This window comes from Anolis carolinensis, chromosome 2, assembly GCF_035594765.1.
Source record: "Anolis carolinensis isolate JA03-04 chromosome 2, rAnoCar3.1.pri, whole genome shotgun sequence".
In the NCBI taxonomy this organism is placed as follows: Eukaryota; Metazoa; Chordata; class Lepidosauria; order Squamata; family Dactyloidae; genus Anolis; species Anolis carolinensis.
In genome coordinates this window covers 178352645-178375891 of record NC_085842.1, presented here as the reverse complement: position 1 = coordinate 178375891, position 23247 = coordinate 178352645, and the positions used below count along the sequence as shown (strand labels likewise).

The following is a 23247-nucleotide window of genomic DNA, read 5'->3' as shown; positions in this document are numbered from 1 at the left end:
AGGAGGACATTTTTGCTCCCTGGCTTCAGGTAGGATTTGGCTAAGATTTGGCTAAGATTTTAAACTGAGTGTGGGCTTGGCTCCTGTGGTCAAAGTCTAACTGTTGTGTGACTGTTGTGTTGAAAGAGAGCCAGGTACTTAAGTTGATTGACAGCAGGCATTGTCCCCTGTTAATTGAGTTTCTGGGAAAGCTGTATTTGCCAGAGGCTGCTCTCAGAAGGGCAGTTGGTTCTCGCAGAAGCAGAGGCAGCAGGAGGACATTTTTGCTCCCTGGCTTCAGGTAGGATTTGGCTAAGATTTGGCTAAGATTTTAAACTGAGTCTGGGCTTGGCTCCTGTGGTCAAAGTCTAACTGTTGTGTGACACCTTTACTAACTATCCTTTGCAGTACATACAGGAAACAAAACAACATAAACAAAGATGCAACAAAAGCAAAACATTCCCATCACATGCACCAGCTGTGGCATGTTCCGCTTTTTCACACAAAAACTAGTCAACTACATCTGCTCCAAATGCAAACAGATGACTCTGATGGAGCAGAGGATCCAACAGCTCGAGCACCGTATTAAGACCCTTAAGACTCATCTGATGCAAGAGCAGGCATGGGCAAAATTTACCCCTCCAGTATGCTGCTAGAAATTATGGGAGTTGAAGTCTAAACACCTGGAGGGCCAAAGTTTGCCCGTGCCTGAGCAAGAGCGTATTTGATCACTCTTGAAATTGAAGAAAGGAGCATTGAAGTACTGTTCTTTTTTTCCAGTTGTTCCTTGAGAAGTTCTTACTAGTTCTTACTCAAAACCAGAAGGGATAAATGAAAATGAGGGGGGAGGGAGAGAGAGAAAGCTGTTGTTGCTCTTTCAGCAGTGGTGGGTGGCTTCAGGAATCTCAGCACTTGAGAACCGTTGCTAGTTAGGTGCTTGCTGGTGGTGCAATTAGTCCTTTATTTGAATGTACCTTGAATTCACTTGATCAACCAATTCTGTAATGTGGATGCACTAGTTAGGTGATTGCCAATTTAGGCTGCTTCTACATAGGAACATAATCCAGATCAGAATGTGGATTTAAAAAATCCAGTCCCAGTGTGAAAAAGCTCATGAGATGTCCATGAAGCTACCCTCATGCCAAATCTATCCAACATGCCTTTTTTTCTTACCCTGTTGAAAGAGATGCACTGATGTGAAGCAGCCATCTAATGGGAATCAGCAACCACAGATGACCTATTACCATGCAGTCTGAGCCCTGCCAGATGGCACAGTGGACAACCTTCTTACAGCAACACCAGAGGCACTCCAAGTGGCTAGCTACTAGTCAAAGGACATTTAGTGTCATGCCAAATTTTTAACTTTGTGTTTTTAAATACATTACAACTGTACCCTCAGTTCGCTTCTGACACGATAAATAAATCATCCAACTCAAAAAGTAAAAAGGGGAAAGCTATTTCTTCTTGGGAAGGGGAGGAAAAGGTGTTTATTTACTTTCCTGAAAGTGGCGTATCCTGTCCCTTTATCCAGTGTTTCCAAAGAAGGTGCTGTTTAGTGCTGCACATGTTTCTCCCATCTGTACACTGATCAGCTGCAGCACACTATCACCAATTTTGGACATTCTTCTGACTTTTCTTAACACATGTTTCCTGTATGAATGCTCATTGTAGTGCACATTAGGGGTGTGTGCTTTCTAGCAAGCCCCCTATAATCCACATCATTCTGGATTTCACAGCATGTGTAGATAAGACCTTAGTTTTACAGGCAGAGTTTGCCACTGTACTAGGTCTGTTTTACTGAGTAGACTGCAGTATTTCTGTTAGTTGTATATGTTCATGAGCAGAGACGGAGCATACTTCTTTGTCTTCAGGACTCGTGTGAAAAACCGGCCATGGAAGTTCCAAGATGTGCCATTGGATGAACACAATGATGAAGATGTTGTGGCTGAGAGGCTGAGGGTTAAAAATATGTCAAGTTGCGAGAGTACTGAGGAGGTAATTTTCCTCTTTCCTCTACTGTAGTTAAAGTTAATACTTACCCGCAAATGATATTAGTACAAACAAATTTAAACATTGTTACTAAAATTCAGTTCTTATAATTTCATTTTTTCCCCAATTTCAATATCTCCCTATTTTTTCCTTATTACCTAGATTGATCTTAACTGTATTTCAGAAATTTTCTTCAATATAATATCTTGTTATAGTCATATTAAGTGTTCTTATTGCTTCCATCCCGTACAGAAAATCTGTATTTTATTTTATTTTCTTCCAAATATTCTATTATTTACCCATCTCTCTCTCTGAATAGGAGGGAAAGGAACCATTAGTACAATGGCAAGTTCTCCAGGGTTCTAATGATAGGTTCGTTTATGCTTCTTAGCATATAAGTTATCATTTCACACATGTGTGAAACCATGTTAAGTTAAAGATGACAATATGAATGGTGAACTAAGCTTTACACAAAGAGTACTAAATAGTTACCAATGTCAGTGTTTGATTAACACCAGAAATTGCTTTTCTCTGTGCACACAAGTTTGGTCACAAGCGGGGTCTCAGTATATTGTCCTCTAAACTGGAAAGAGGACCATCAGTATTGCCCTGACTGATTGTGAATATTTTTTCCTATTAAAGGAATGTCTGTGTATTCCAAAATAAAACTAATTTTGTATTAGTATTCCATAATCAAACCAATTCTGTATTAAGCTGTATGCTTTTTTTATTCTCTTAGAAACCTGCAATTTTGGTCAGCAATTTACATAAAGAATATGATGAAAAGACAGATTTTCTTCTAGGGAAAAAAAGGAAGAAAATGGCAGCAAATCACATCTCTCTTTGTGTGAAAAAAGGTTAGCTTTAGTTCCATGTCTCTGGACATTTACAAAATAAAATAATAATGAAACCTGCAGAATTGGTATGCTTTCTTTTTTCCTTTCAGGGGAAATCCTGGGAGTGCTAGGTCCCAATGGAGCTGGGAAAAGCACACTGATTAATATTCTGGCGGGAGAAGTGGAACCAACCTCAGGCCAGGTACTCAACTGGAGACTCACCTTTCTAGCCTTTTTTCCTCCCAACTTTTCCCATTAACCACTATAGGAGTCGTCCATAAAATCCGTTTCATAAAATCAAAGAATAATCATACGTCTAAGTTAACAGAACTAAAATATAGTATTTTGAAGATGCATATATTTTGTCAGCATCTACAGGGACTTTACACAGGACATGCAAAGACCTCATACTGACAACATAATAGGACACTCAACGCACCTGTGAAAAGGTCTCTGTCTTTTTAATGGCTTTACTTAATTCTCTATCTCTCAAACATAGAATTATAGAATCATAGAATAGTAGAGTTGGAAGAGATCTCATGGGCCATCCAGTCCAACCCCCTGCCAAGAAGCAGGAAATTGCATTCAATTGCAACAACAACAATGAATGAAATGTGTATTTGGAAATTGTTGATTTCTGGCCTTGCGATGTGTAAAAGAAGTCAGAAAGATAGAGAAAAGCTTAAGGGGAATGTTGGCGATTTGGGTACATTTGGGTACATTTTTTCATGTTTTGTAGTTGTTTTCAATTGTACAGGAATTTTAGAAGAGTCTTGTTAAGGAAACAAAATGATTACTAAGAAGGTTAAGAAAAATTCAGGAATATGCCTTTTGGAATTATTTAGGGAGGAGGTTAGTCAAGGTGATAAAGAAATTTGTCAATACAGTTTTGTTGTAGCCAGAATAAATCCTGGAAGGATCAGATAGAATTATCTAAATCCTGGAAGGATCAGATAGAATTATCTAAGAAAGATTGGAGAGCTTTTAGAATATATATACAATTGGCCAAGCTGTCTAATGGACAACGAGATAAAAATAATGAAGAATTTGCATTTTTATTTGGTGTCAAAAGCATTGCATAAATAAATAAGTTTAAAAAACTGATAAAAGAAAGGGATCACAAGCAGCTAAATAGTTTTAGACCAAAAAAAAGGGGAAGGGGACAGCGACTGCATTGTCTGTAGCTTTAAACCAGGCGTGGGCAAACTTTTTTGCCTTGGGACCACATTACGGGATCATCCGGGAGGGCCATCCCTGGAGGGAGGGGGGCTGGGTGGGGAGGGCCCGAACCCGGGAGAAGCCAGGGCCAGGAGGGGGCAGGGCAGGGCTCGGGTCATCCTCAGGTTGTCCTCCCAGCATAAGGACCGGGCTGCTCACCCCATCCTCATGTCGGGTGCCAAGAGGACATGCGGCAACTGCCCCGATCCTCCTCCCCATCTCCCCCCCCCCCCGATTCTCAGGCTGTCCTCTTGGCATTACGCTGGGAGAAGGGCAAGACAGGTGGTGACTGAGAGTGCTCTGGAGGGCTCTCAGCCGCTGCATACCTTCTTTGAGCCATCTTCCTTGCATAAGGATTGGGCCGCTCACACCATCCTTATGCCAGGAGGAGGGTGAGACATACGATGGCTGATAACACTCCAGAGAACTCTCAGCTGGTATGTTCACTGGAAGAAGTGAAGTGAAGTGAAGCTGGTATGTGCCTCCCTGCCCCATCTTTTTGGCATAAGGGCACAGCAGGCTGCCATTTCATTCTGCAAGAGGACAGGGAAAATGAGGAGAGCCTGAGGTAAGCACCCGGGGGCCACATCCGGCCCCCAGGCCTTAGTTTGCCCATTCCTGCAGTTCTTCCTCTGTGCATGAGGCAGGGCATAGTGGGCAAGCATAGAGATGCTGAGTTGTTTGTTCTGCTCCACAGTTGCACAAAGGTGGAGAATTCTTCTAGTGCCATTTCATTTACAAATGAGTGGAGGCTGGCATTTGTATATTTTCAAAGAAAGGCAAAAGTGAATTTTAAGGTAGCTGCAAAGGTATGTAACAGCAGGCATAAGCATTACAGTGAGTCATGACAGAAGTCCTAGGTGATGGGATCACAATCTTTTCCCTTTTCTCTTTGGTTATTGTTTGTACAAATTGGAGGTGTTATACATATTTTATTTTTATATTTCAGTATGTATGTTTTTCACCCCGTATGCTTTTTTCTTTCACTCAATTTTTTAAATAAAGTCAGCATATGCACATTTGAAAAATACTCAAAAACAGCATATATTCTAAAAAGCTCACAAACATGTACTTATAGAAAGCATGCATTTATTATGTACCCCATTGAAAATACATGTGAAAACATAAAGACTAATTTTCCTGGGTTGGGTTGGGGGAAATATAAGGAACTGACATGTATTTGGAACTGGAAGAAGTCTCTTGTTTCCGTGTGTACACACAAAGAGAAGTTCATAGGGTTTTATTAGACAAGGAATCCTCAGAGGTGGTTTTGCCAATTCCTTCCTGTGAAGTGTAGCCTATAATGCCTGATACAAGTTGGAGGTTTCCCATCCAATACTAACCATGGCTGATCCTGCTTGGCTTCCAATATGAGAGGAGATTCAGTGCCTTTAGGGTATATTTAGGCGCCTAATGATATACCCTTGAATTAAATATGATTTAGAAGTGCAAATCAGATTGCAGCCTTACATCCAGTTAGCCATTTGTATGCTGTGATTGGTCGTACTACATGAGAGAGATATCTCAGAATGATTAAAAAATCTAATTCCTGAGCTAATATTTTTGTTCTTGTTTTAATTTACGTATTCATATGAGCAAGTTTAAGTGTTGTTAATTGCAACTGTCATATAAAATATTGTATCCACAGGTGCTGATAGATGATCATTCTGAGGCTGAAAATAACGACAACGATGCCATGAGATTTATGGGATACTGTCCACAAACAAACCCTCTATGGCCCAACATCACATTGCAAGAGCATTTAGAAATTTATGGTACTATTAAAGGAATAAGTGCTAGTGATATGGCTGAAGTCATAAAATGGTAAATATCTCATTTTAAGCACTCAATTTTCAGGAACATTAATTGACATTTGTTCCTTTAATGTGATGTGCATTTCCTGGAAAGGGGTTGATAGCTTGAATTTTTAAAAATACAATAAAACATTGTCTAAAGCTATTTGTTAGTCTCAACTAGAATAGACCTGTTAGATCAGTACAATGTGCATAAATGTTGGTTTTCAATTCAGTGATTGAATCTGAGGGACTTCCATGGATGACCCAGCTCTAGGTAGGTGATATTTCTATATAGGGTGGGGAAATAGAAATTATTGGAAGTAAAATATGGGCTGGTTTCTTACGGTACACATTGGTCTTAAAAGAATATGTTTATCAGTTGTCAATCTACAACAGCATGACCTCTCTCCTTAGTGGATACTATTAATCTTGTATTATCTCCTAATACGTAAATAACATGAGACTGAATTTAGGTATGGAAATGTGTATATTTTTATGAAAAACATAAAGCTATTTCAGGGTGATCTCTTAGAATGCTTCCATATTGACACTATTCCATTGTGGCACTGCAGCGACACAACTTGCAAGACAAGAAAAATATGTTCTTTGTTTTTCTGCAGCATTTCCAATGCACTTGATCTCAAGGAACATCTGCAGCAAACCACAAAGGAACTCGGAACAGGGATCAAACGAAAGGTATGATTCAGGAAGTGAAATTGATAGCATGTACAATGTCAAACATATTCACTTTTCTTTTTTTAATTTCTTCACCCTTTAGTTATGTTTTGCCTTAAGTATGTTTGGCAGCCCCCATGTCACTCTGCTAGATGAGCCGTCCACTGGTATGGATCCTGTAGGAATACAGCAGCTGTGGTAAGTACAATATGCTGTGGAGCCTGTATGCTGAAAATGGTGTCTCAGTGAGTGTCTATAATACTTTCATTGTAACTACATAATTATTTCTCCTTTTGATATAAGTTTGCCCTTGGTTTGGGCTTCTGCCACCAAACAGTACCACCAACAAAAAAGAGAAAAATATCAGAAGACTAGAAATAACTGTGGTTTGGAGATGCTGAAAAAATATTTAAGAAAAACACTAAGGATGCCCAATGAACCCTTGCAGGTGTTTTTATTTTTTTATTATTATTTGCTGAAACCGGTTTCTCAGCTGAGAAGTGAATAGCAAGTTATTTGGAGTGGTTTTCCATGTTGTCCTTGCCATATGTCTTCTATACAATTTTTCCTATGCACTAATACATCCTTGTGGGCCTTTTTAATTATGTGCAGAGTGTAATACATAGTTCCCATAAAGAAATACATAAATAATCTGCCACTCTCAATTTTTCCTCGAACGTGAAAGACGTATGCTCACTTTTGTTAATAGTCTTGCAGACCATAAATTACAGTTGTATTCTATCCATGGGTGCGGAGTAGGAATGTTAACTGGCAATTGCTGGAGGGAGTATGACTGTTGGTGCTTTGTACCCTCACAATTGAACAGTTCAGCCCAAAATAATCACTGTAGCAATTCCATCGATTTTCTTTAAAATGGAGTGAGGCAAATGGATGTTGTCTCTGCCCAGTCTTAAATACAAACACATACAACATGAGAAGTTAACATCTGATTTTGCAGCCTCTACATGAACGAGCAAGTTAATATTAACTTCCTCTCTAGTGTTAAAACTAATTGTATTTTTTAGATAGCAGTGGAACTACTTCCAAAGTTTATCCTTCTTTTGGATAATCTATTTTCCCAGAACAAAACATCTTTGTGGTTTCGGCTCAGCCCCATGTATGAAATACAAGTTGTGCAAATGAACTGCAAAACCCACCCAGTTCTGTCTGAATTGCTACTCCAGGGTTTAGGATTTGGCTCCACCTGCTACTTTTTATGTAACAGTATAAAGGTATTTGGGTGAGCTAAAAGGGCTGGGGCCAAATTTCTTGCATAATCAAATCTTGCTTTTGTGGAAAGTCTAGGAATTGGTGTCATATCCCTTAAAGGCAGCCGTACCAAAATAGCCAACCCATTTTTCATCTACTGTTCATTCCATTTTATAGGAAAGCGATCCGAGCAGCTTTTAAAAGTAAACAGAGAGCAGCTATTCTGACAACTCATTATATGGCGGAAGCCGAGGCTATATGTGATCGAGTAGCTATCCTGGTGTCTGGAAAGTTAAGGTACTCTTTTCCATGTGTCAGGTAAATAAGCTTGGATTTTTTATTTTAAAATGTCATTAGGATTTTGAAACTGAATCCACTTTTCCTCTTCTTCCCTCCACCCCATGCCCCTCAAATAATGTATAGATGTATTGGAACAGTTCAACATCTGAAGAGTAAATTTGGAAGAGGTTATTTCTTAGAAATGAAATTGAAAGAAGTTCCAGATATGTTGCAGAAGGAGCGTATTCAAAGGAAGATTTTCCACATATTTCCAAATGCAATTTGTCAGAAAAGGTAAAAGTCAGCAGTCAGAATATTTAGGCATTAAATGGGAAATGGGAAATTTACACACACACAGCCTTTCAGTGGTTTAATTGTTACAGTTACTTATTTAAACTAAAGATCCCATATGTCAGTCACGCATCACACTACTTTCCTTACTGTCCACTCACAGCCCTTTGCATTTGTAAGGATAGATATTAGAGGTAGTCATTTTTTGGTTTTGGGTTTTTAGTGGTCCCATTAGAGATACTACACATGGCTCTCTAGATGTAGGATACGAAGACCTATAGCTGCCATCTTCCTTGGTCAATCCACCTCAGATCTTACTAGTATTTTCAGTTTGTCATGATGGGTATGTGTGCCACGTTTGGTGCAGATCCATTTTGTGCTTGTCAGCTATAATTCCACCTTTTCTGTCTGGAGCCTTGTCACAGATGGGTACTGATCCATTTGTATTTATTTCCTTGAATAGCACTGATAGAACACAGATGTTACCAGTCCACCGATAGCCACTGAAAATGGTTCATTGCGGTTTTAAAATAGCAGCTGGCCTCTCTGGCTTGGAGATTCTGGGACAAAATAGCACATAGAGGATGCCACATTCTTAAAAGAGATATGTTGAAAACATTGACAAATATTAGCAAATATAACAAATTCTATACATTTTGTGTGTATGGAATTTGTTATATTTGTTAATGTTTGTCAGTTTGCTTAATCCATCAAAGATCCTTGCATTTCCAGCAGTTTCACACTTAACATTACTGAAGCATCTGTTACATTGAGATAAAAAGTCATGCCCAGTTGTTATTATATTTCCAGTATAAATGGAAGGAAGAGGAGGAATTGTATGCCTAAATTTCTGCCTAAAATTTGTGCTGTTTGCAATTTTTTCTCATGGCGTACCAGAGAACAAGCCCATCTATATATATAAAAGAGTGATGGTATCATGGCAGCGGACAAAACAACAAAAGTAAACACTAGGGTTGTCCAAATATTCGTTATGTTTCTCGTTTCGTAATTATTTCGGATTGTTCTCGTTTTTTGAAACGAGTATTGAAACGTTTTCCCTGGGCGCAACTGGCAATGTAATTCGAACCATCGTTGGCCCATTCTCTAATTGTTTCTTAAAAATTTCGTTAAATTTTTTCCTTCCAATTTTTTTTAAATATTTTTTTTAAAAAAAATAATTTTTTTTTGTTTCTGCAACCTAACATGAATGGGAGCCTAGTGCAGCCTAACATGGCTACCGCTCCCTGGCCAATCAGAGACTTCCACGATGGCTGAAAAAGGTGGGGGCTAGCGTCCTCTGCGTCCACGTGGAGGATCTCTATAAAAATCCCTTCCCCAACTGAGCCAAGCCATTCTGGGCTAGGATACCGAGGAGAGAGGGTGGTTCGCGCGCGCTGGGAAGCTGCTTGCTTGCTTGGGGGAGAGAGGGCTAAGTGACTGGGGTAGATTGTTGTTGCTGGTTCGATATTGTGTTTCTTTTGGGGGAAAGTACAGAGCTTGGGGTGCTTTACTTTTCTACTCCTGAGGGAGACCTTTTGCCTTTCTGTTTTCTTTTTTGGAATTTAGCAATCACCACATCAGCCCTTCTTTGCAATCCTGAAAGGGGGGGGGGGACTTGAAAATAATAGTTTCCAAAGGACGTCTGCGTTCCTGCAAGTGCATTGCTTCCCTCCCGCTCCGTTTGTAATCCCAAGCCCCCGGGCTGAGTGTTATTGCAGCAATCACAAAGACACACATTGTTTTCAAACCTAAAGGGTACATTGGAAGAAATAGTTTCCAAAGGACGTGGGCACTCCTGCCAAGGCATTGCTTCCCTCACGCTCCATTTCTATTCCGAAGCCTTGGGCTGAGTTTTATTTCTGCAATCACAAAGTCAGACATTGATTTGATTCAATAGAGGGTCCACAGCAATTTATAGTTTCCAAAGGACGTTGCCAATCCTGTCAAGGCATTGCTTGGCGTGTGCTGCATTTCTAATCCAAAGTCCTCAGCCAGAGTTTCATTTTTGCAGTCACAAGGTCAGCCAGTGGCACCATTGATCAAAAGGTTCAAAGGCAATTTATAGTTTCCAAAGGCCAGTGGCACTCCTGCCAAGGCATTGCTTGGCGTGTGCTGCATTTCTAATCCAAAGTCCTCAGCCAGAGTTTCATTTTTGCAATCACAAGGTCAACCAGTGGCACCATTGATCAAAAGGTTCAAAGGCAATTTATAGTTTCCAAAGGATGTTGCCAATCCTGTCAAGGCATTGCTTGGTGTGTGCTGCATTTCTAATCCAAAGTCTACACAAGTAGAAGAGGGACTTTTACAGTGATAAGAACCCAATTGAACAGGAAATAAGACTTTCAAACCAGGAACAGGTTTCTTCAAATATTGAAAAATAGTGTATTATAAAAAGTTATGAAAATTCGCCAAAAATCATAGGAGACAGGAAACATCCTGCAATTTGTTGAGCAAAGAGTGTGGAATGTGTTCTCCCACTGTACCAAATTTGATGAGAATAGCTCAAGAAATGAGGGCGGGAGACCCCCAGAAAAGTCCCCCCCAGTTTCCTGTTTTTTGGCGATTGCGCATGCGCGTCCGCCATTTTAGAAACATTTTAGAAACATTACGAATTTTCGGAAATATCCAAAAATTTTGGGTGAAACATTAAGAAATAATTTCTATATCGAAGAGCCGGCACCCCCTACTTTAGAAACGAGAATTGAAACATTTTTTCCATCGATCGGACAAGCCTAGTAAACACCCCACAACCTTGAAAATTGACAGCACAACCATGCCTCTAGATTGATACAACAAAAAGAAAAGAAAAATAAAGTCCTAATTAGAGGAAGAGGAATAATTGTTTTTATCCAATTGCTGCCAGTTAGAAGGCTAAGCTCCACTCACCTGGTCTCCTAGCAACCCACTCAGCCTAGGGGACCCTTTACCTTAACTACCATCAATTCCTCAATACTTTATTTCCCATACCACCATACTTCGCCACAGCAACGCGTGGCCGGGCACAGCTAGTAACTATATATAATCTATTTTTAATTTGAGCAATGGCATGTTATGGACTATTTTTTTTTGTCTTCTGTAGTTTTTCCTCAATTTTGGCTTATAAAGTTCCAAAGGAAGATGTCCACTCGCTTGCAGAATCTTTTTCTGAACTAGAGGAAGGTGAGGCAACAGTCTTCTCAATTAACTTATTTTTTAAATGAATTTTAACTGTGAATTTTAAAATCCCATTTATATTTAATTCTAATGCTTGTATATCTTTAGATTTTAAACTGTACTGAAAGGCTTTTAATGTAAGCCACTTTGAGTATCCCTGTTGGAGAGAAAATCAAAATAACAATAGATAAATAAATAAAAGACCATGGAACCTTTTTCATCTGATTTTCAGTTTTCTCTCCCAACCTCTTCATAATCAGAATTCACTCTGTCAAGACTCATCTACACCTTTGTGCCATCCCATAGCAATATGATTCTATATAAACACATTCTTTTATCCAAGGATATGTTTTCTAATCACTATGCTATTTTAGTAAAGGAAGTTTCCGTTTACTTTCTGGGTTGTGCTCCAACTCATCATGCACAGTGAAATCAATCAAATTTCAGTTCTTTAAGGATGTAAAAGCAAACCTTAAGAAGCTCTGGAATGATTTCCTTTCAATTCTTATCATTTTTTCACTGGTACAATCCTTCCAGAAGCACATAGTGCAGTTTGTGCTGGCAAAACATACAGTGGCTTTCCTAGTCATTGCAATGTTAGAGGCAATTGGGTCCCATGTATAGCTATTCATTTATTTACAGTATTTATATTCCACTCTTGCACATATACATGGCAAACATTCAATGCCATTAGACATACAATATATAGACACACACAGAGGCAATTTAACATTTTCCAGCTTCCGGCTTCATTAGAGTTTGCTCGATTCTGGCCACAGGGTGAGCTGCCACTTCACCGTCCACTTGTGACACCAAGTCCTTGATGGTATTACTGTATATACTCGAGTATAATCCTAGTTTTTCAGCCCTTTTTTTAAGACTGAAAAAGCCCCCCTCGGCTTATACTCGGGTGAGGGTCCTGGTTGGCTTATATTTGGGTCAGCGTATACTCGAGAATGCGATTCTAGTCATGTTGTTTTAAAGTTCACATTCAGCCATTTTGATTCCTTCCATGGAGAACTAACCCATTCTTTCTAACCATTGTAACAGCGAAACACACCTTTAATATAGAAGAATACAGCTTCTCTCAAGCAACACTGGAGCAGGTAATTGAGAGCCTTTTTCAAATACCGAATGTAAATTATATCCCTGAAGAATTTTGCCCATGGGCTTCAAATGTATATTAAATAAATATACATTTGTAAATGTATATTGGAAGTAAATTATTATTTAAATTCACAATTTTTGTCAATTCTGTTGAGATTTTATTGTAATTGTATGAAGTATTTTCTGTAATACACCTCAAGTTCTGTATAAAAAATAGCTTCTGCTGTCAGATCTGGAACCCTGTAATTCATGGTTGAGTAACATTCGATAGATAGTGGCTGGACTTCATGTATTCACACATTTCTTACTTGTTTTAGGTATTTGTGGAACTTGTCAAAGAACAAGAAGAGGAAGATAACAATTTTGGAACACTAAATGGAACAATCAGTTGGGAACGATCTCAAGGGGATCGGGTTGTTTTTTGATCTTTTCTATTTTCAATAGCTTCATTTCTCAGGTTTTTAAAGAGGTGATGTTTTGGCATGCCTGGCGAGGATGATAATTTGAAGCCCACATCAATAATAATTTATCTTTTTCCTTATTATTAATGTTATAAATACTCTTAAAGTACCTAATAGTATTGTTACTAGTGCATGACTTCCTTTTTTAATGAAAGTTTCCAATGCTTTTGTTTCTTTTTTGCTTGATAATGGTAGTGGAAAGAAGGCACTATACCAGGCATGAGCAAACTTTGGTGCTCCAGGTGTTTTGGACTTTAACTCCCACAGCTGGTAGGCTTATGAAGTGTGGGAGTTGGAGTCCAAAACTCCTGGAGGACCGAAGTTTGCCCATGCCTGCACTATACAGTTAAGGAGAATTTATTATTTTCTGTTGTATCTTTATTGAGTTTATCCAGATTTACAAGATTAGTGCACAACATATAGCAAGATTCTACCATGGACATTGATTTTTATTGATTTTCCACAAGCTTTCTATCAATTTTATGGCATCAAAAGTTTTTGGTATTGAGTGCTGTAGAGTTTGAGTATTATGATTCCGGAGACAAGGGTTCAGTTCTCTGCTCAGCCATGAAAACCAACTTGGGTGAGTTACAAACTTTCAGCCCTAGAAAAAACCATAATACGGTCACCTTAAGGTTACCATAAGTCAGAAACAACTTGAAGGCATGCAACAACTCTGTTGTATGAGAAAGATTTCTTGGAGAGAAAAAGCCATATTTGTGTCTGGATCCAATCCACTCTTGACCTTCTGTTTATATCACCGTTTTTGAGTACCATTTTAAGAATCACTTGGTACAAAATTATAAGAAGATGATTTCATGACATTCACTTAGAATCTGAAGTACAATTTTGTACTCACTTTTGCCAAGAGAAGTTTGTTTATGATCAACTTGCCCAATTTCCTTCAAGTTTTATTTATTTATTTATTTATTTATTTATTTATTTATTTATTTATTTACAGTATTCTATTTTGCTCTTCTCACCCCAAAGGGGACTCAGGGCGGATCACAGAACATACATATGCGTAAAACATTCAATGCCGTTTATACACTAAAAAGGCTGACAATTGTACATAGACTGAAGTATATAGGCTTTCCCCATCTTCAGCTTCTTGGAGGCTTGTGCTTGGTTCCAGCCAAGGGGGGGGGGGGCAGGGTGCTGTTGCTCCATCTCCCTGCCTTTCCCAAGAGCTTTGTTCGCAAACTTCCTCCTTGATCGAATCACCGTCTTTTTTCTCTCATTTCATTATGGGTGCCTTAAAATACCTCCCCACTTTTAAGCGGAACCTATTTATCTACATACATTTTGCTTTCGAACCGCTAGGTAGGCGGGAACTGGGCTAAAGGCCAGGAGCTCACCCTGACCCGGGCTTCGAACTGTCAACCTCTTGATCGACATGATTTACTACAGCTGGTCGTTTAACCTGCTGTGCTAAAGCCCAGCCCATTTTATTACAGTTTTCTGCTATGATGTTTGTGTGACAATCAAATGATAAATTAATCTCGAATCAGTTGTTATATTGGTGACCCAAGAGTCAAATATAGCTTGTAATGTGCAATTAACTAAAAATATAGAATGTATAATTTTGATGCAAATCAATAATGGAACTTTTGATATACTTTAGCATCTCTATTTGATAATATTTTTCAAATGAAGCCTTAATTTAATTGAGGGACAATGTTGTAGTCCCCTTTTCTCATTTATGTTATATAATCTAAACATAATCTATAGCAATGCAGGTAAAGTTAGTGTAAGTATCATGTTAATATCTGGTAAAACATACTCTTGCTGGACTCAATTGAAGTGTACCTGAAATGTACCTGTACCTTAAGCCATTCTAAATTACCTATTATTCATTAATATCCAAGTACATATACAAAGAATGTAATAAATCCACTACAATATACTTTCTTTTAGTAATCAAAACTATCATTACTGGAGATTGTTACTGTCAATTATCAACTATGCATTGCATGCAGAGATACAGCGAAGCAGAGTTCACGAAATGCTAACTCAAAATTCATGTATATTCCTTGTAAACATTTATTATAGTATTTGAAAATTCACTATAATTTTTGCTGGATTTCAACATACACAATCTATTATATATTTCTCAGGCAAACCTCTTCGCATCCAGTTCTTAAATGTTATGTCTATCTAACTTTGTGGCTTTTCTATACATTATAACTGTATTCTCAATTCACTTCTGACACGATAAATAAATAAATGTCTATCAAAATGTGGATGCAATCCAGCATTTTTCATTTAAATCTTGGTTGTAAACAGCAATTCAATATCAAAGGGTTTAGGCAGAAATATCGCTTGGGCGGGGGGTCATGTTACAGTTTCTAGTTCAGCACATATGGACTATATGTAAGACAATACAATTTTCTGCAGAGTCTTCTGGATCAAAGTGTGAGTCATTTTAATAGAACTTCCTCCTGATTGAATATTATGGCTACATTTTGTTATTATGGCTAATATTGTTAGTTGGCTAATAGCTGATATCTACACAATATAATACAAAATATATAACAACTTCCAAATGCTAGAATGATATTAGTAACAAGAAAACATATCAGAACAAAATCCCTGGAGAGGTCAAATATTTCAAAACCTCTTGGAGCAGTGCACCAATTTGCAATATCAGGAGACAGACTGAGGGCAGAGAAGTCTCAAATTTGTAAGTTGTTCTGAGAGCCTCTTTGGCTGAAGGGCAGACTATAAAGCTCCTAAATATTGAATGGGTCTTTGCCTGCATATATATAGCATAACCATATGACTAATACTGTTTGCACTTACTATTGCACTACCAAACAGTCTTGCAGATGTTATACCAGAATCCAGATTTATTACTAATAATGTGAGTCTAAAGCAGGCATGGGCAAACTTTGGCCCTCCAGGTGTTTTGGACTTCAACTCCCACAATTCCTAATAGCCAGCAAATTCAAATGGTGTGATAATAATAATAATAACACTAATAATAACTTTGTTTTCCTTATAAGGAAGATTGATCCTGTGCCAATGTCTTGTGCCACACTGTCCAATTGAACCAACACATCATTCCCTATCAAATCCTGGTGAAAAATCACACAAGCCAGTCTCACGTCTCTGAATTCAAGCAGAGAACACTTGACTTGAATTAACTGTGGCTCACAATGAGCTCCCCACATTCATGGCTACTACAAATCTGTGATTCAGAGAAGACTCCTCAGTGGAAGGCTGGAGGCACCCATCACGCATCAAGTCTTTCACTGCTTTTGAAACAATTATCTGTCTGTCTGAAATAGAAGCAATAACTACCAAAGAATTTTCAGTACATTCGGACCCATGGGAAATACAGATCTAAATCCTTTTATCAGTGATTGGACCAACAGCTATTGAATCAATTGGATTTACCTATCTGTTTACTAAACATCCAACAACTGGTTTCATACCTCTATTCTAAATCAGACTAACCGGATTCTAGATATGCTTTGCAGGCCACCAATGAAGACAGAAGATTTGCCAGAATTATTACACCCAGTATGTGAGACTTTGCTAGTCCAATGTGTTAGAGACACTGAGTTAGTACCAGAAGCTTTTAGTCTCTTACAATACCTAGATATTTTCCAGCAATCTTTTTAGCTCTCGCCACCAAATACTTTCTCTTTCGTTTCAACCAAAATATTTCCCAAAGGACACCTAAACACTATTCCTCCCTTTAAAGAATAAATAGAAATATGGGGCTTAACCATTTCATTTGACAGATGTTTAGTGGAAAATATCTTCTAGCTGTCATTGTCAGCTGTTGGGGTTATAGAGGTGAACCAAAAATAATCTGAAAATGCCATCATCAACACAGACTCTTTAGCCAATGTATTGATCCCTTAACACAACTCAGTATTGCCAGCAGGGATGCCAATAAATGTCTTGCCTAGATGTTCTCCATACAGACAAAAAGAGTAGCTATTAACAGTAAAAATCCTAGCTACCGGAGAAGAAATGTAAAGTGAATATTTCAAAAAGATTTCAGTCTTTTTATCAAACGCAACCTTTAAATATCATCGCAGTTGACAGGACACATTGCATTTGAAACTAGAGCAGCATCTGCAAAAGATATTTTAACTTTGTCTATAACCCATGGACAAAGGGTATGATTCTTAGAAAAACCACAAGTAGCCTTAGATGCTCCTGCAGTAATCCACTTACAGTATTTTCTATAAAAACTTCAGGGAGGGAACCATATAAAGTCATGTTTTGGGGTGAGATCAAAACACTGGACCTTATTAGGTGATGCTCAGAATGCCCACATCTCAACAGCTTTTGCTAGAGAATAGCCTGTTCAGGACACATCGAAGGAGGTGGTGGTTTAAGAGGAATCTCTTAGTGAATGAATTCCTTTTCTTCTAAGCCACAAGAACCCTTTATTGGGCAATACAAGCAGATGTTCTCCAAACCTTGTTTAAAAAGATTTTTTCCCTACCTTATAGAATCATAGAGTGGAAGAGACCTCACGGGTCATCCAGTCCAACCCCCTGCCAAGAAGCAGGAAAATGGCATTCAAAGCACCCCCGAAAGATATGCCTCATCCCGCAATCTACCTCATTTGAAAGCGTCCACCTGCGGGTAGGAGACCGGGACAGTATAGGGATATTTGTAGTGTACCGTCCACCCCGCAACACTACAAACTCCCTGACTGAGCTAGCCAGGGTGATCTCGAGCTTGGTGTTGGAGTCTCAGCGGCTTCTTGTGCTGGGGGACATACACGCAGAGACCACCCTGTCGGGAGCGGCTCAGGTTTTCATGGATACCATGGCAACCATGGGACTGTCCCAAGTGATTTCTGGCCCTACCCACTGTTCTGGACATACATTGGACTTGGTATTTTGCCAGGGATGGGAGAATGGTGGTGGTGTGGAAGAGCTCTCGGTAGTCCCACTGTCATGGACTGACCACCACTTGGTCAAGTTTAGAATTACTGCAACCCCTAACCTCCGCGGGGGTGGTGGACCCATTAAGATGGTCCGCCCCAGAAGGCTTATGGATCCAAATGGATTCCCGATGGCTCTTGGGGATGTTCCCGCCTCCTCGGTAGGTGATTCTGTTGATGCTCTGGTCACTCTACAATGGGGAGATGGCCAGGGCAATAGACACGATTGCTCCGGAGCGGCCCCTCGCAATGCGCAGAGCTAAACTAGCGCCCTGGTTCTCCGGGGAGTTGGCAGCGATGAAGCGCGAGACGAGGCGTCTTGACCGTGTGTGGCGAAAGCGACGGAGCACGGGTTAAAGCCCAAAGGAAAACATATTGCAAAGCAATGGCTGCTGTAAAAAAAACCTATTATAGTTCTAGAATTGAGGCAGCCAAAAACCGTCCTGCAGAGCTTTTTAGAACTGTCAGAGGGCTGCTTAACAACACCCCTCAAACTGTGCCCATAGATGACGCGGCAGAGAAATGTGAAGCTTTTTCCCAGTTCTTTTCAAAGAAAATCACTTTGATTCGTTCCGAGCTTGACGCCGCGGTTGATGCAATCTCCGAAGATATAGCAAGAGCACCTGCTTGTTCTATTTTGATGGATTCATTTCAATCTGTGCAACCCGAGGATGTGGACAAGGTCCTTGGAGAAGCGAGAGCGACCACATGCATCCTAGACCCCTGCCCATCCTGGCTGGTTAAAGAAGCCAGAAGGGGGTTGGTCGAGTGGGTAAGAGTGGTGGTGAACGCCTCCCTCCGGGAAGGCAGACTTCCAGCCGGCCTCAAACAAGCCGTAATAAAACCGCTGTTGAAGAAGCCATCACTTGACCCCACTAATTGGAATAACTTTCGGCCTGTTTCCAATCTTCCCTTTTTGGGCAAGGTCGTGGAACGTGTGGTTGCCTCGCAACTCCAGGGATTCTTGGAAGCAACTGATTATCTGGATCCGGCACAGTCTGGCTTCAGACCGGGGCATGGAACTGAGATAGCCTTGGTCTCCTTGGTGGATGATCTCCGCAGAGAGCTCGACAGGGGGAGTGTGTCCCTGCTGGTTCTCCTGGATCTCTCAGCGGCCTTCGATACCGTAGACCACGGTATCCTTCTGGGTCGTCTCGTGGGAATGGGCCTTGGGGGTACTGCATTGCAGTGGCTCCAGTCCTTCCTTGAGGACCGTACCCAGAAGGTGTTGATAGGGGACAGCTGTTCGGCCCCACAACCATTGTCTTGTGGAGTCCCACAGGGTTCAGTACTGTCCCCTTTGTTGTTTAACATCTACATGAAGCCGCTGGGTGAGATCATCCAGAGTTTTGGAGTTCGGTGTCATCTGTACGCAGATGATGTCCAACTCTATCACTCCTTTTCTCCAGCTTCCAAGGAGGCCGTCCAGATCCTGAACCGGTGCCTCGCTGCTGTGTCAGACTGGATGAGGGTGAACAAATTGAAGTTGAATCCAGACAAGAAAGAGGTCCTCCTGGTCAGTTGTAAGGCCGAACAGGGTATAGGGTTACAGCCTGTGCTGGATGGGGTCGCACTCCCCCTGAAGGCGCAGGTTCGCAGTTTGGGTGTCCTCTTGGACTCATCGCTGAGCCTGGAACCCCAGGTTTTGGCGGTGGCCAGGGGGGCCTTTGCACAACTCAAACTTGTGCGCCAACTGCGCCCGTACCTTGGGAAGCCTGACATGGCCACGGTGGTCCACGCTCTGGTTACATCTCGTTTGGACTATTGCAATGCGCTCTACGTGGGGTTGCCTTCAAAGACTGTTCGGAAGCTGGTACTAGTCCAACGTTCCGCAGCCAGGTTATTAACTGGAGCGCCGTACAGGGAGCATACAACTCCTCTGTTGAAGCAGCTCCACTGGCTGCCTGTTAGCTTCCGGGCACAATTTAAATTGCTGGCTTTGGCCTACAAAACCCTAAACGGCTCTGGTCCAACTTGCCTCTCCGAACGTATCTCCCCCTATGAGCCGCCCCGCAGATTAAGATCTTCCAGTGAGGCCCTGCTCTCGGTCCCGCCGCCGTCACAGGTGCATTTGGCAGGGACGAGAGACAGGGCTTTTTCGGTGGTGGCTCCGCGGCTATGGAACTCCTTGCCAAGGGAGATTAGGGAAGCCCCCTCACTCATGTCTTTTAGGAAACAGCTGAAGACCTGGATGTGGGACCAAGCTTTTGGCCCATCCTAAGATACGGTTGATATAATCTGATGCATTTATTGGATTAATGTGAAATTGAATACAGACTGGCTCTGACTTTTGGCCCAATGCTACTGGCCCTGTTGTAATGGTCACACAGTGTTTTACTGTTTTAAATGGGGTATGATATTGGTTTTCAAGTGTGTTTTTACGATCGTTTGTTTTTACTATATTTTGTATTATATGTGGCATTAATCTTGCCATTATGTAAGACCGCTCTGGGTCCCCCTGGGGGAGAAGAGCGGTATATAAATTAAATAAATAAATAAATAAATAAATAAATAAGATAGCCATCCAGTCTCTGCCTAAAAGCCTCCAAAGAAGGAGCCTCCACCACACTTCGGAGAAGAGAGTTCCACTGCTGAACAGCTCTCAGAAAGTGCTTCCTAATGTTCAGGTGGAATCTCTTTTCCTGTAATTTAAAGCCATGGAGACTAGGACGTGGAACAATGGCTTTAAACTACAGGAAAAGAGATTCCACCTGAACATTAGGAAGAACTTTCTATATTTATCTCAAATGACACAAGATAGCCCATATGGCAGAAAAAAAAAATTAAAACTCAGAATGAGAAACAATGGAAATTGTAGGAATGGATTCTGTTTAAATAAGCACAAGACAGTTGTAATTTAAACGGTATGTCATTTATTTATTTATAAAAACAGGACATTTGATTCATATTGCTAATATTATCCATATTTAATACTGCAAGTGTTATGTGATTATCACAAATTACAAAATAATTCAGTGTCACTGTGATATTATAACTGAATACTGAGATTTATTAATAATTCTTAATACTGTAAGTTTGAAGGACAGCATTTTTTAAAAAAATTAAAGACCTTTTTTTTTTAAAAAAAAGTATAGTTGATTTTGCCTTGGGTAACTGGATTGGCATGCCATGAACAATCTTGTTATATTTGTACTGCCAGAAATGGGAATGATGCTTGTGAGATTGTCCTGTTCAGATATCAAATACCTTGACTGTTCTTGAGTATAATGCACCTTGGCTTAAAGATGGGAAAGTGTTGTCATTAACACTTTTTGCTTCAGGCAGCAACAGATCTTGTGCTGCCTGTGTTTATCCAATGTCACTTATGTGCCTAAGGTTGGCAAAGTGGATATGGGATTAGGCTCCTATAGCTTTAATCCAAACAGACTGAGAAGTAGGATGAAGTAATCGTCAAGTTAGATTAAGGTACTTCCATTACCTTTCTGTCTTAAGAACAGAGTGTCTACAAATATGACAATGTGACTAATATGGGTGTTAGTAATACATATCTTTTACAATATAGAGCAGGGGTCCCCAAACCAAGATGCAGCTCTCCAAGGTAATTTATCTGGCCCCCGATCTCAGTTTTAGACTTAGGCTTGCCCTAAATCTGAAATGACTTGAAGGCACACAATAACAACAATCCTAATTAACTTGACTATCTCGTTGGCCAGAAGCAGGCCTGCACTTTCCATTGAAATCCGGATAGCTTTATGTTAGTTAAAATCGTTCTTATTTTTAAATATTGTATTGTTCTTTCATGGTTTTTTCGCACTACAAATAAGACATGTGCAGTGTGCGTTTTTCAAACTATAGTCAGGCCACCCAACACTCTGGGGGACTGTGGACTGGACCTCTGCTTAAAAGGTTTGAGGATCCCTGATATAGAGGAATAGGTATCAACTGTATTGTCCTCTTCCATGGGGCTTCCAGCCTAGGATATAAACTAGATGTTATCTTACTGAAAGGCAAAGTTGTTTCTTTGATTATATCAAGTTGTTACCAACTTAGAGATCAGCCTCCTGTAGGTGCTTCCATTCAAAAGCTGTATCCAGAACTGTGTCAGCATCAACTTGTTCTTGCTCTTTGCAAACTTCTAGGAAAACCTAAAGGCATAATAAAAGCTTAGGTCTTTAGCTGCACAGAAGAGTGTTTTAAAGTTACCACATCTATGTTAAGAGGATTATCAGTTGTTTTAATAACTGGAGTTATAATATAATTACATTTTGGGACACATTATGTGGGCTTTTTAAAAATGGTGATATACCTTCAAGACAGTAATTGCCATTTCCTCAAATTTTCTAACAGGTATGATCCATCTATTCTAAACAAATGACCACTGTTGTCAAATATAAGGAAAGCTGGTCAATCCTTCTAAAGCTTATCTTAGATTACTCAAAGTTCTTCTGAGTAGGAGAAAGATTCTATACCTTCTACTTGAAAAACCACATAAAGATAGCTGAAACTCTCCTACCCTACATAAGGCTAAGATAAAGTTGCTGCAAGGACAACATCCAAAGGAAAATAAGGCAACTCCCCCTCCCATGGATGACTCATAATGAAATGACCCCATTACATTTGTCATAGAGAATTAAGTTCCAGTCGAGGCAAAACAAATCAATCCAGACCCATCACAGATTCCCTGACGTCCTTTTAACTCGTAGGCCCTGGTGGTGCAATGGGTAAACCCGGCAGACTGCTGACTTGAAGGTTGGGTTGCTGATCTGAAGGTTGCCGGTTCGAATCCAACTCAGGGAGAGCACAGATGAGCTCCCTCTGTCAGCTCCAGCTCCATGCGGGGCCATGAGAGAAGCCTCCCACAAGGATGGTAAAACATCAAAACTTCCAGGTGTCCCTTGGGCAACGTCCTTGCAGACGGCCAATTCTCTCTCATCAGAAGTGACTTGCAGTTTCTCAAGTCGCTCCTGACACAGAAAAAAAAAACTTGTAGGCTCTCAGTTTTCCTCTGTAACCAAGTAACACCATTACATTTCATTCAGTTAATAGGAAATGGAGGATCCAGGAAAGCTGGCTAATCTTCTCCTAGTCATATTTTAATTTTAGCAAAGATTTCTTTTGGCTTGTATTTCTAATGCTTTGATGAGCATACCTCTCCCCCCAGTTATTTTCTGAGCCTAGCTCATGAGAACTTTATTAGATTTTCTTTTAAAAAAATCTATTAACATTACTAACATTTTAAAATGAGTAGACATCCCTATTTTTTTCACTATAAATCCCACCACATAATTATATTTTTTTAAAAACATTATTTATTTATTTGTTTGTTTGCTTCACTTGTATATCGCTTTTCTCACCCTGGATGGGGGACTCAAAGTGGTTTC

The 23247-nt window shown here is 40.0% G+C and overlaps 2 protein-coding genes across 8 annotated transcripts in view; one reads left to right on the top strand and one right to left on the bottom strand.

The window, feature by feature from the left end:
• The window catches only part of LOC100565141 (cholesterol transporter ABCA5), a 78731-nt gene extending 63495 nt beyond the window's left edge, over positions 1-15236 (top strand). For all 4 annotated transcript variants that reach the window (XM_008122002.3, XM_008122003.3, XM_062971168.1 and 1 more), the window contains 11 exons: positions 1851-1974; positions 2708-2825; positions 2915-3006; positions 5671-5846; positions 6439-6514; positions 6597-6691; positions 7880-7999; positions 8126-8275; positions 11352-11431; positions 12476-12531; positions 12850-15236. In XM_008122002.3, coding sequence (XP_008120209.1) covers positions 1851-1974; positions 2708-2825; positions 2915-3006; positions 5671-5846; positions 6439-6514; positions 6597-6691; positions 7880-7999; positions 8126-8275; positions 11352-11431; positions 12476-12531; positions 12850-12957 — 1195 coding nt within the window. In that variant the 3' untranslated portion in view covers positions 12958-15236. The remainder of the gene's footprint in view (positions 1-1850; positions 1975-2707; positions 2826-2914; positions 3007-5670; positions 5847-6438; positions 6515-6596; positions 6692-7879; positions 8000-8125; positions 8276-11351; positions 11432-12475; positions 12532-12849) is intronic.
• Positions 15237-20761: 5525 nt separating this feature from the next.
• LOC100564947 (ATP-binding cassette sub-family A member 10) overlaps positions 20762-23247 on the bottom strand; it is a 114533-nt gene continuing 112047 nt past the window's right edge. For all 4 annotated transcript variants that reach the window (XM_062971169.1, XM_008121999.3, XM_008121998.3 and 1 more), the window contains one exon: positions 20762-22011. In XM_062971169.1, coding sequence (XP_062827239.1) covers positions 21913-22011 — 99 coding nt within the window. In that variant the 3' untranslated portion in view covers positions 20762-21912. The remainder of the gene's footprint in view (positions 22012-23247) is intronic.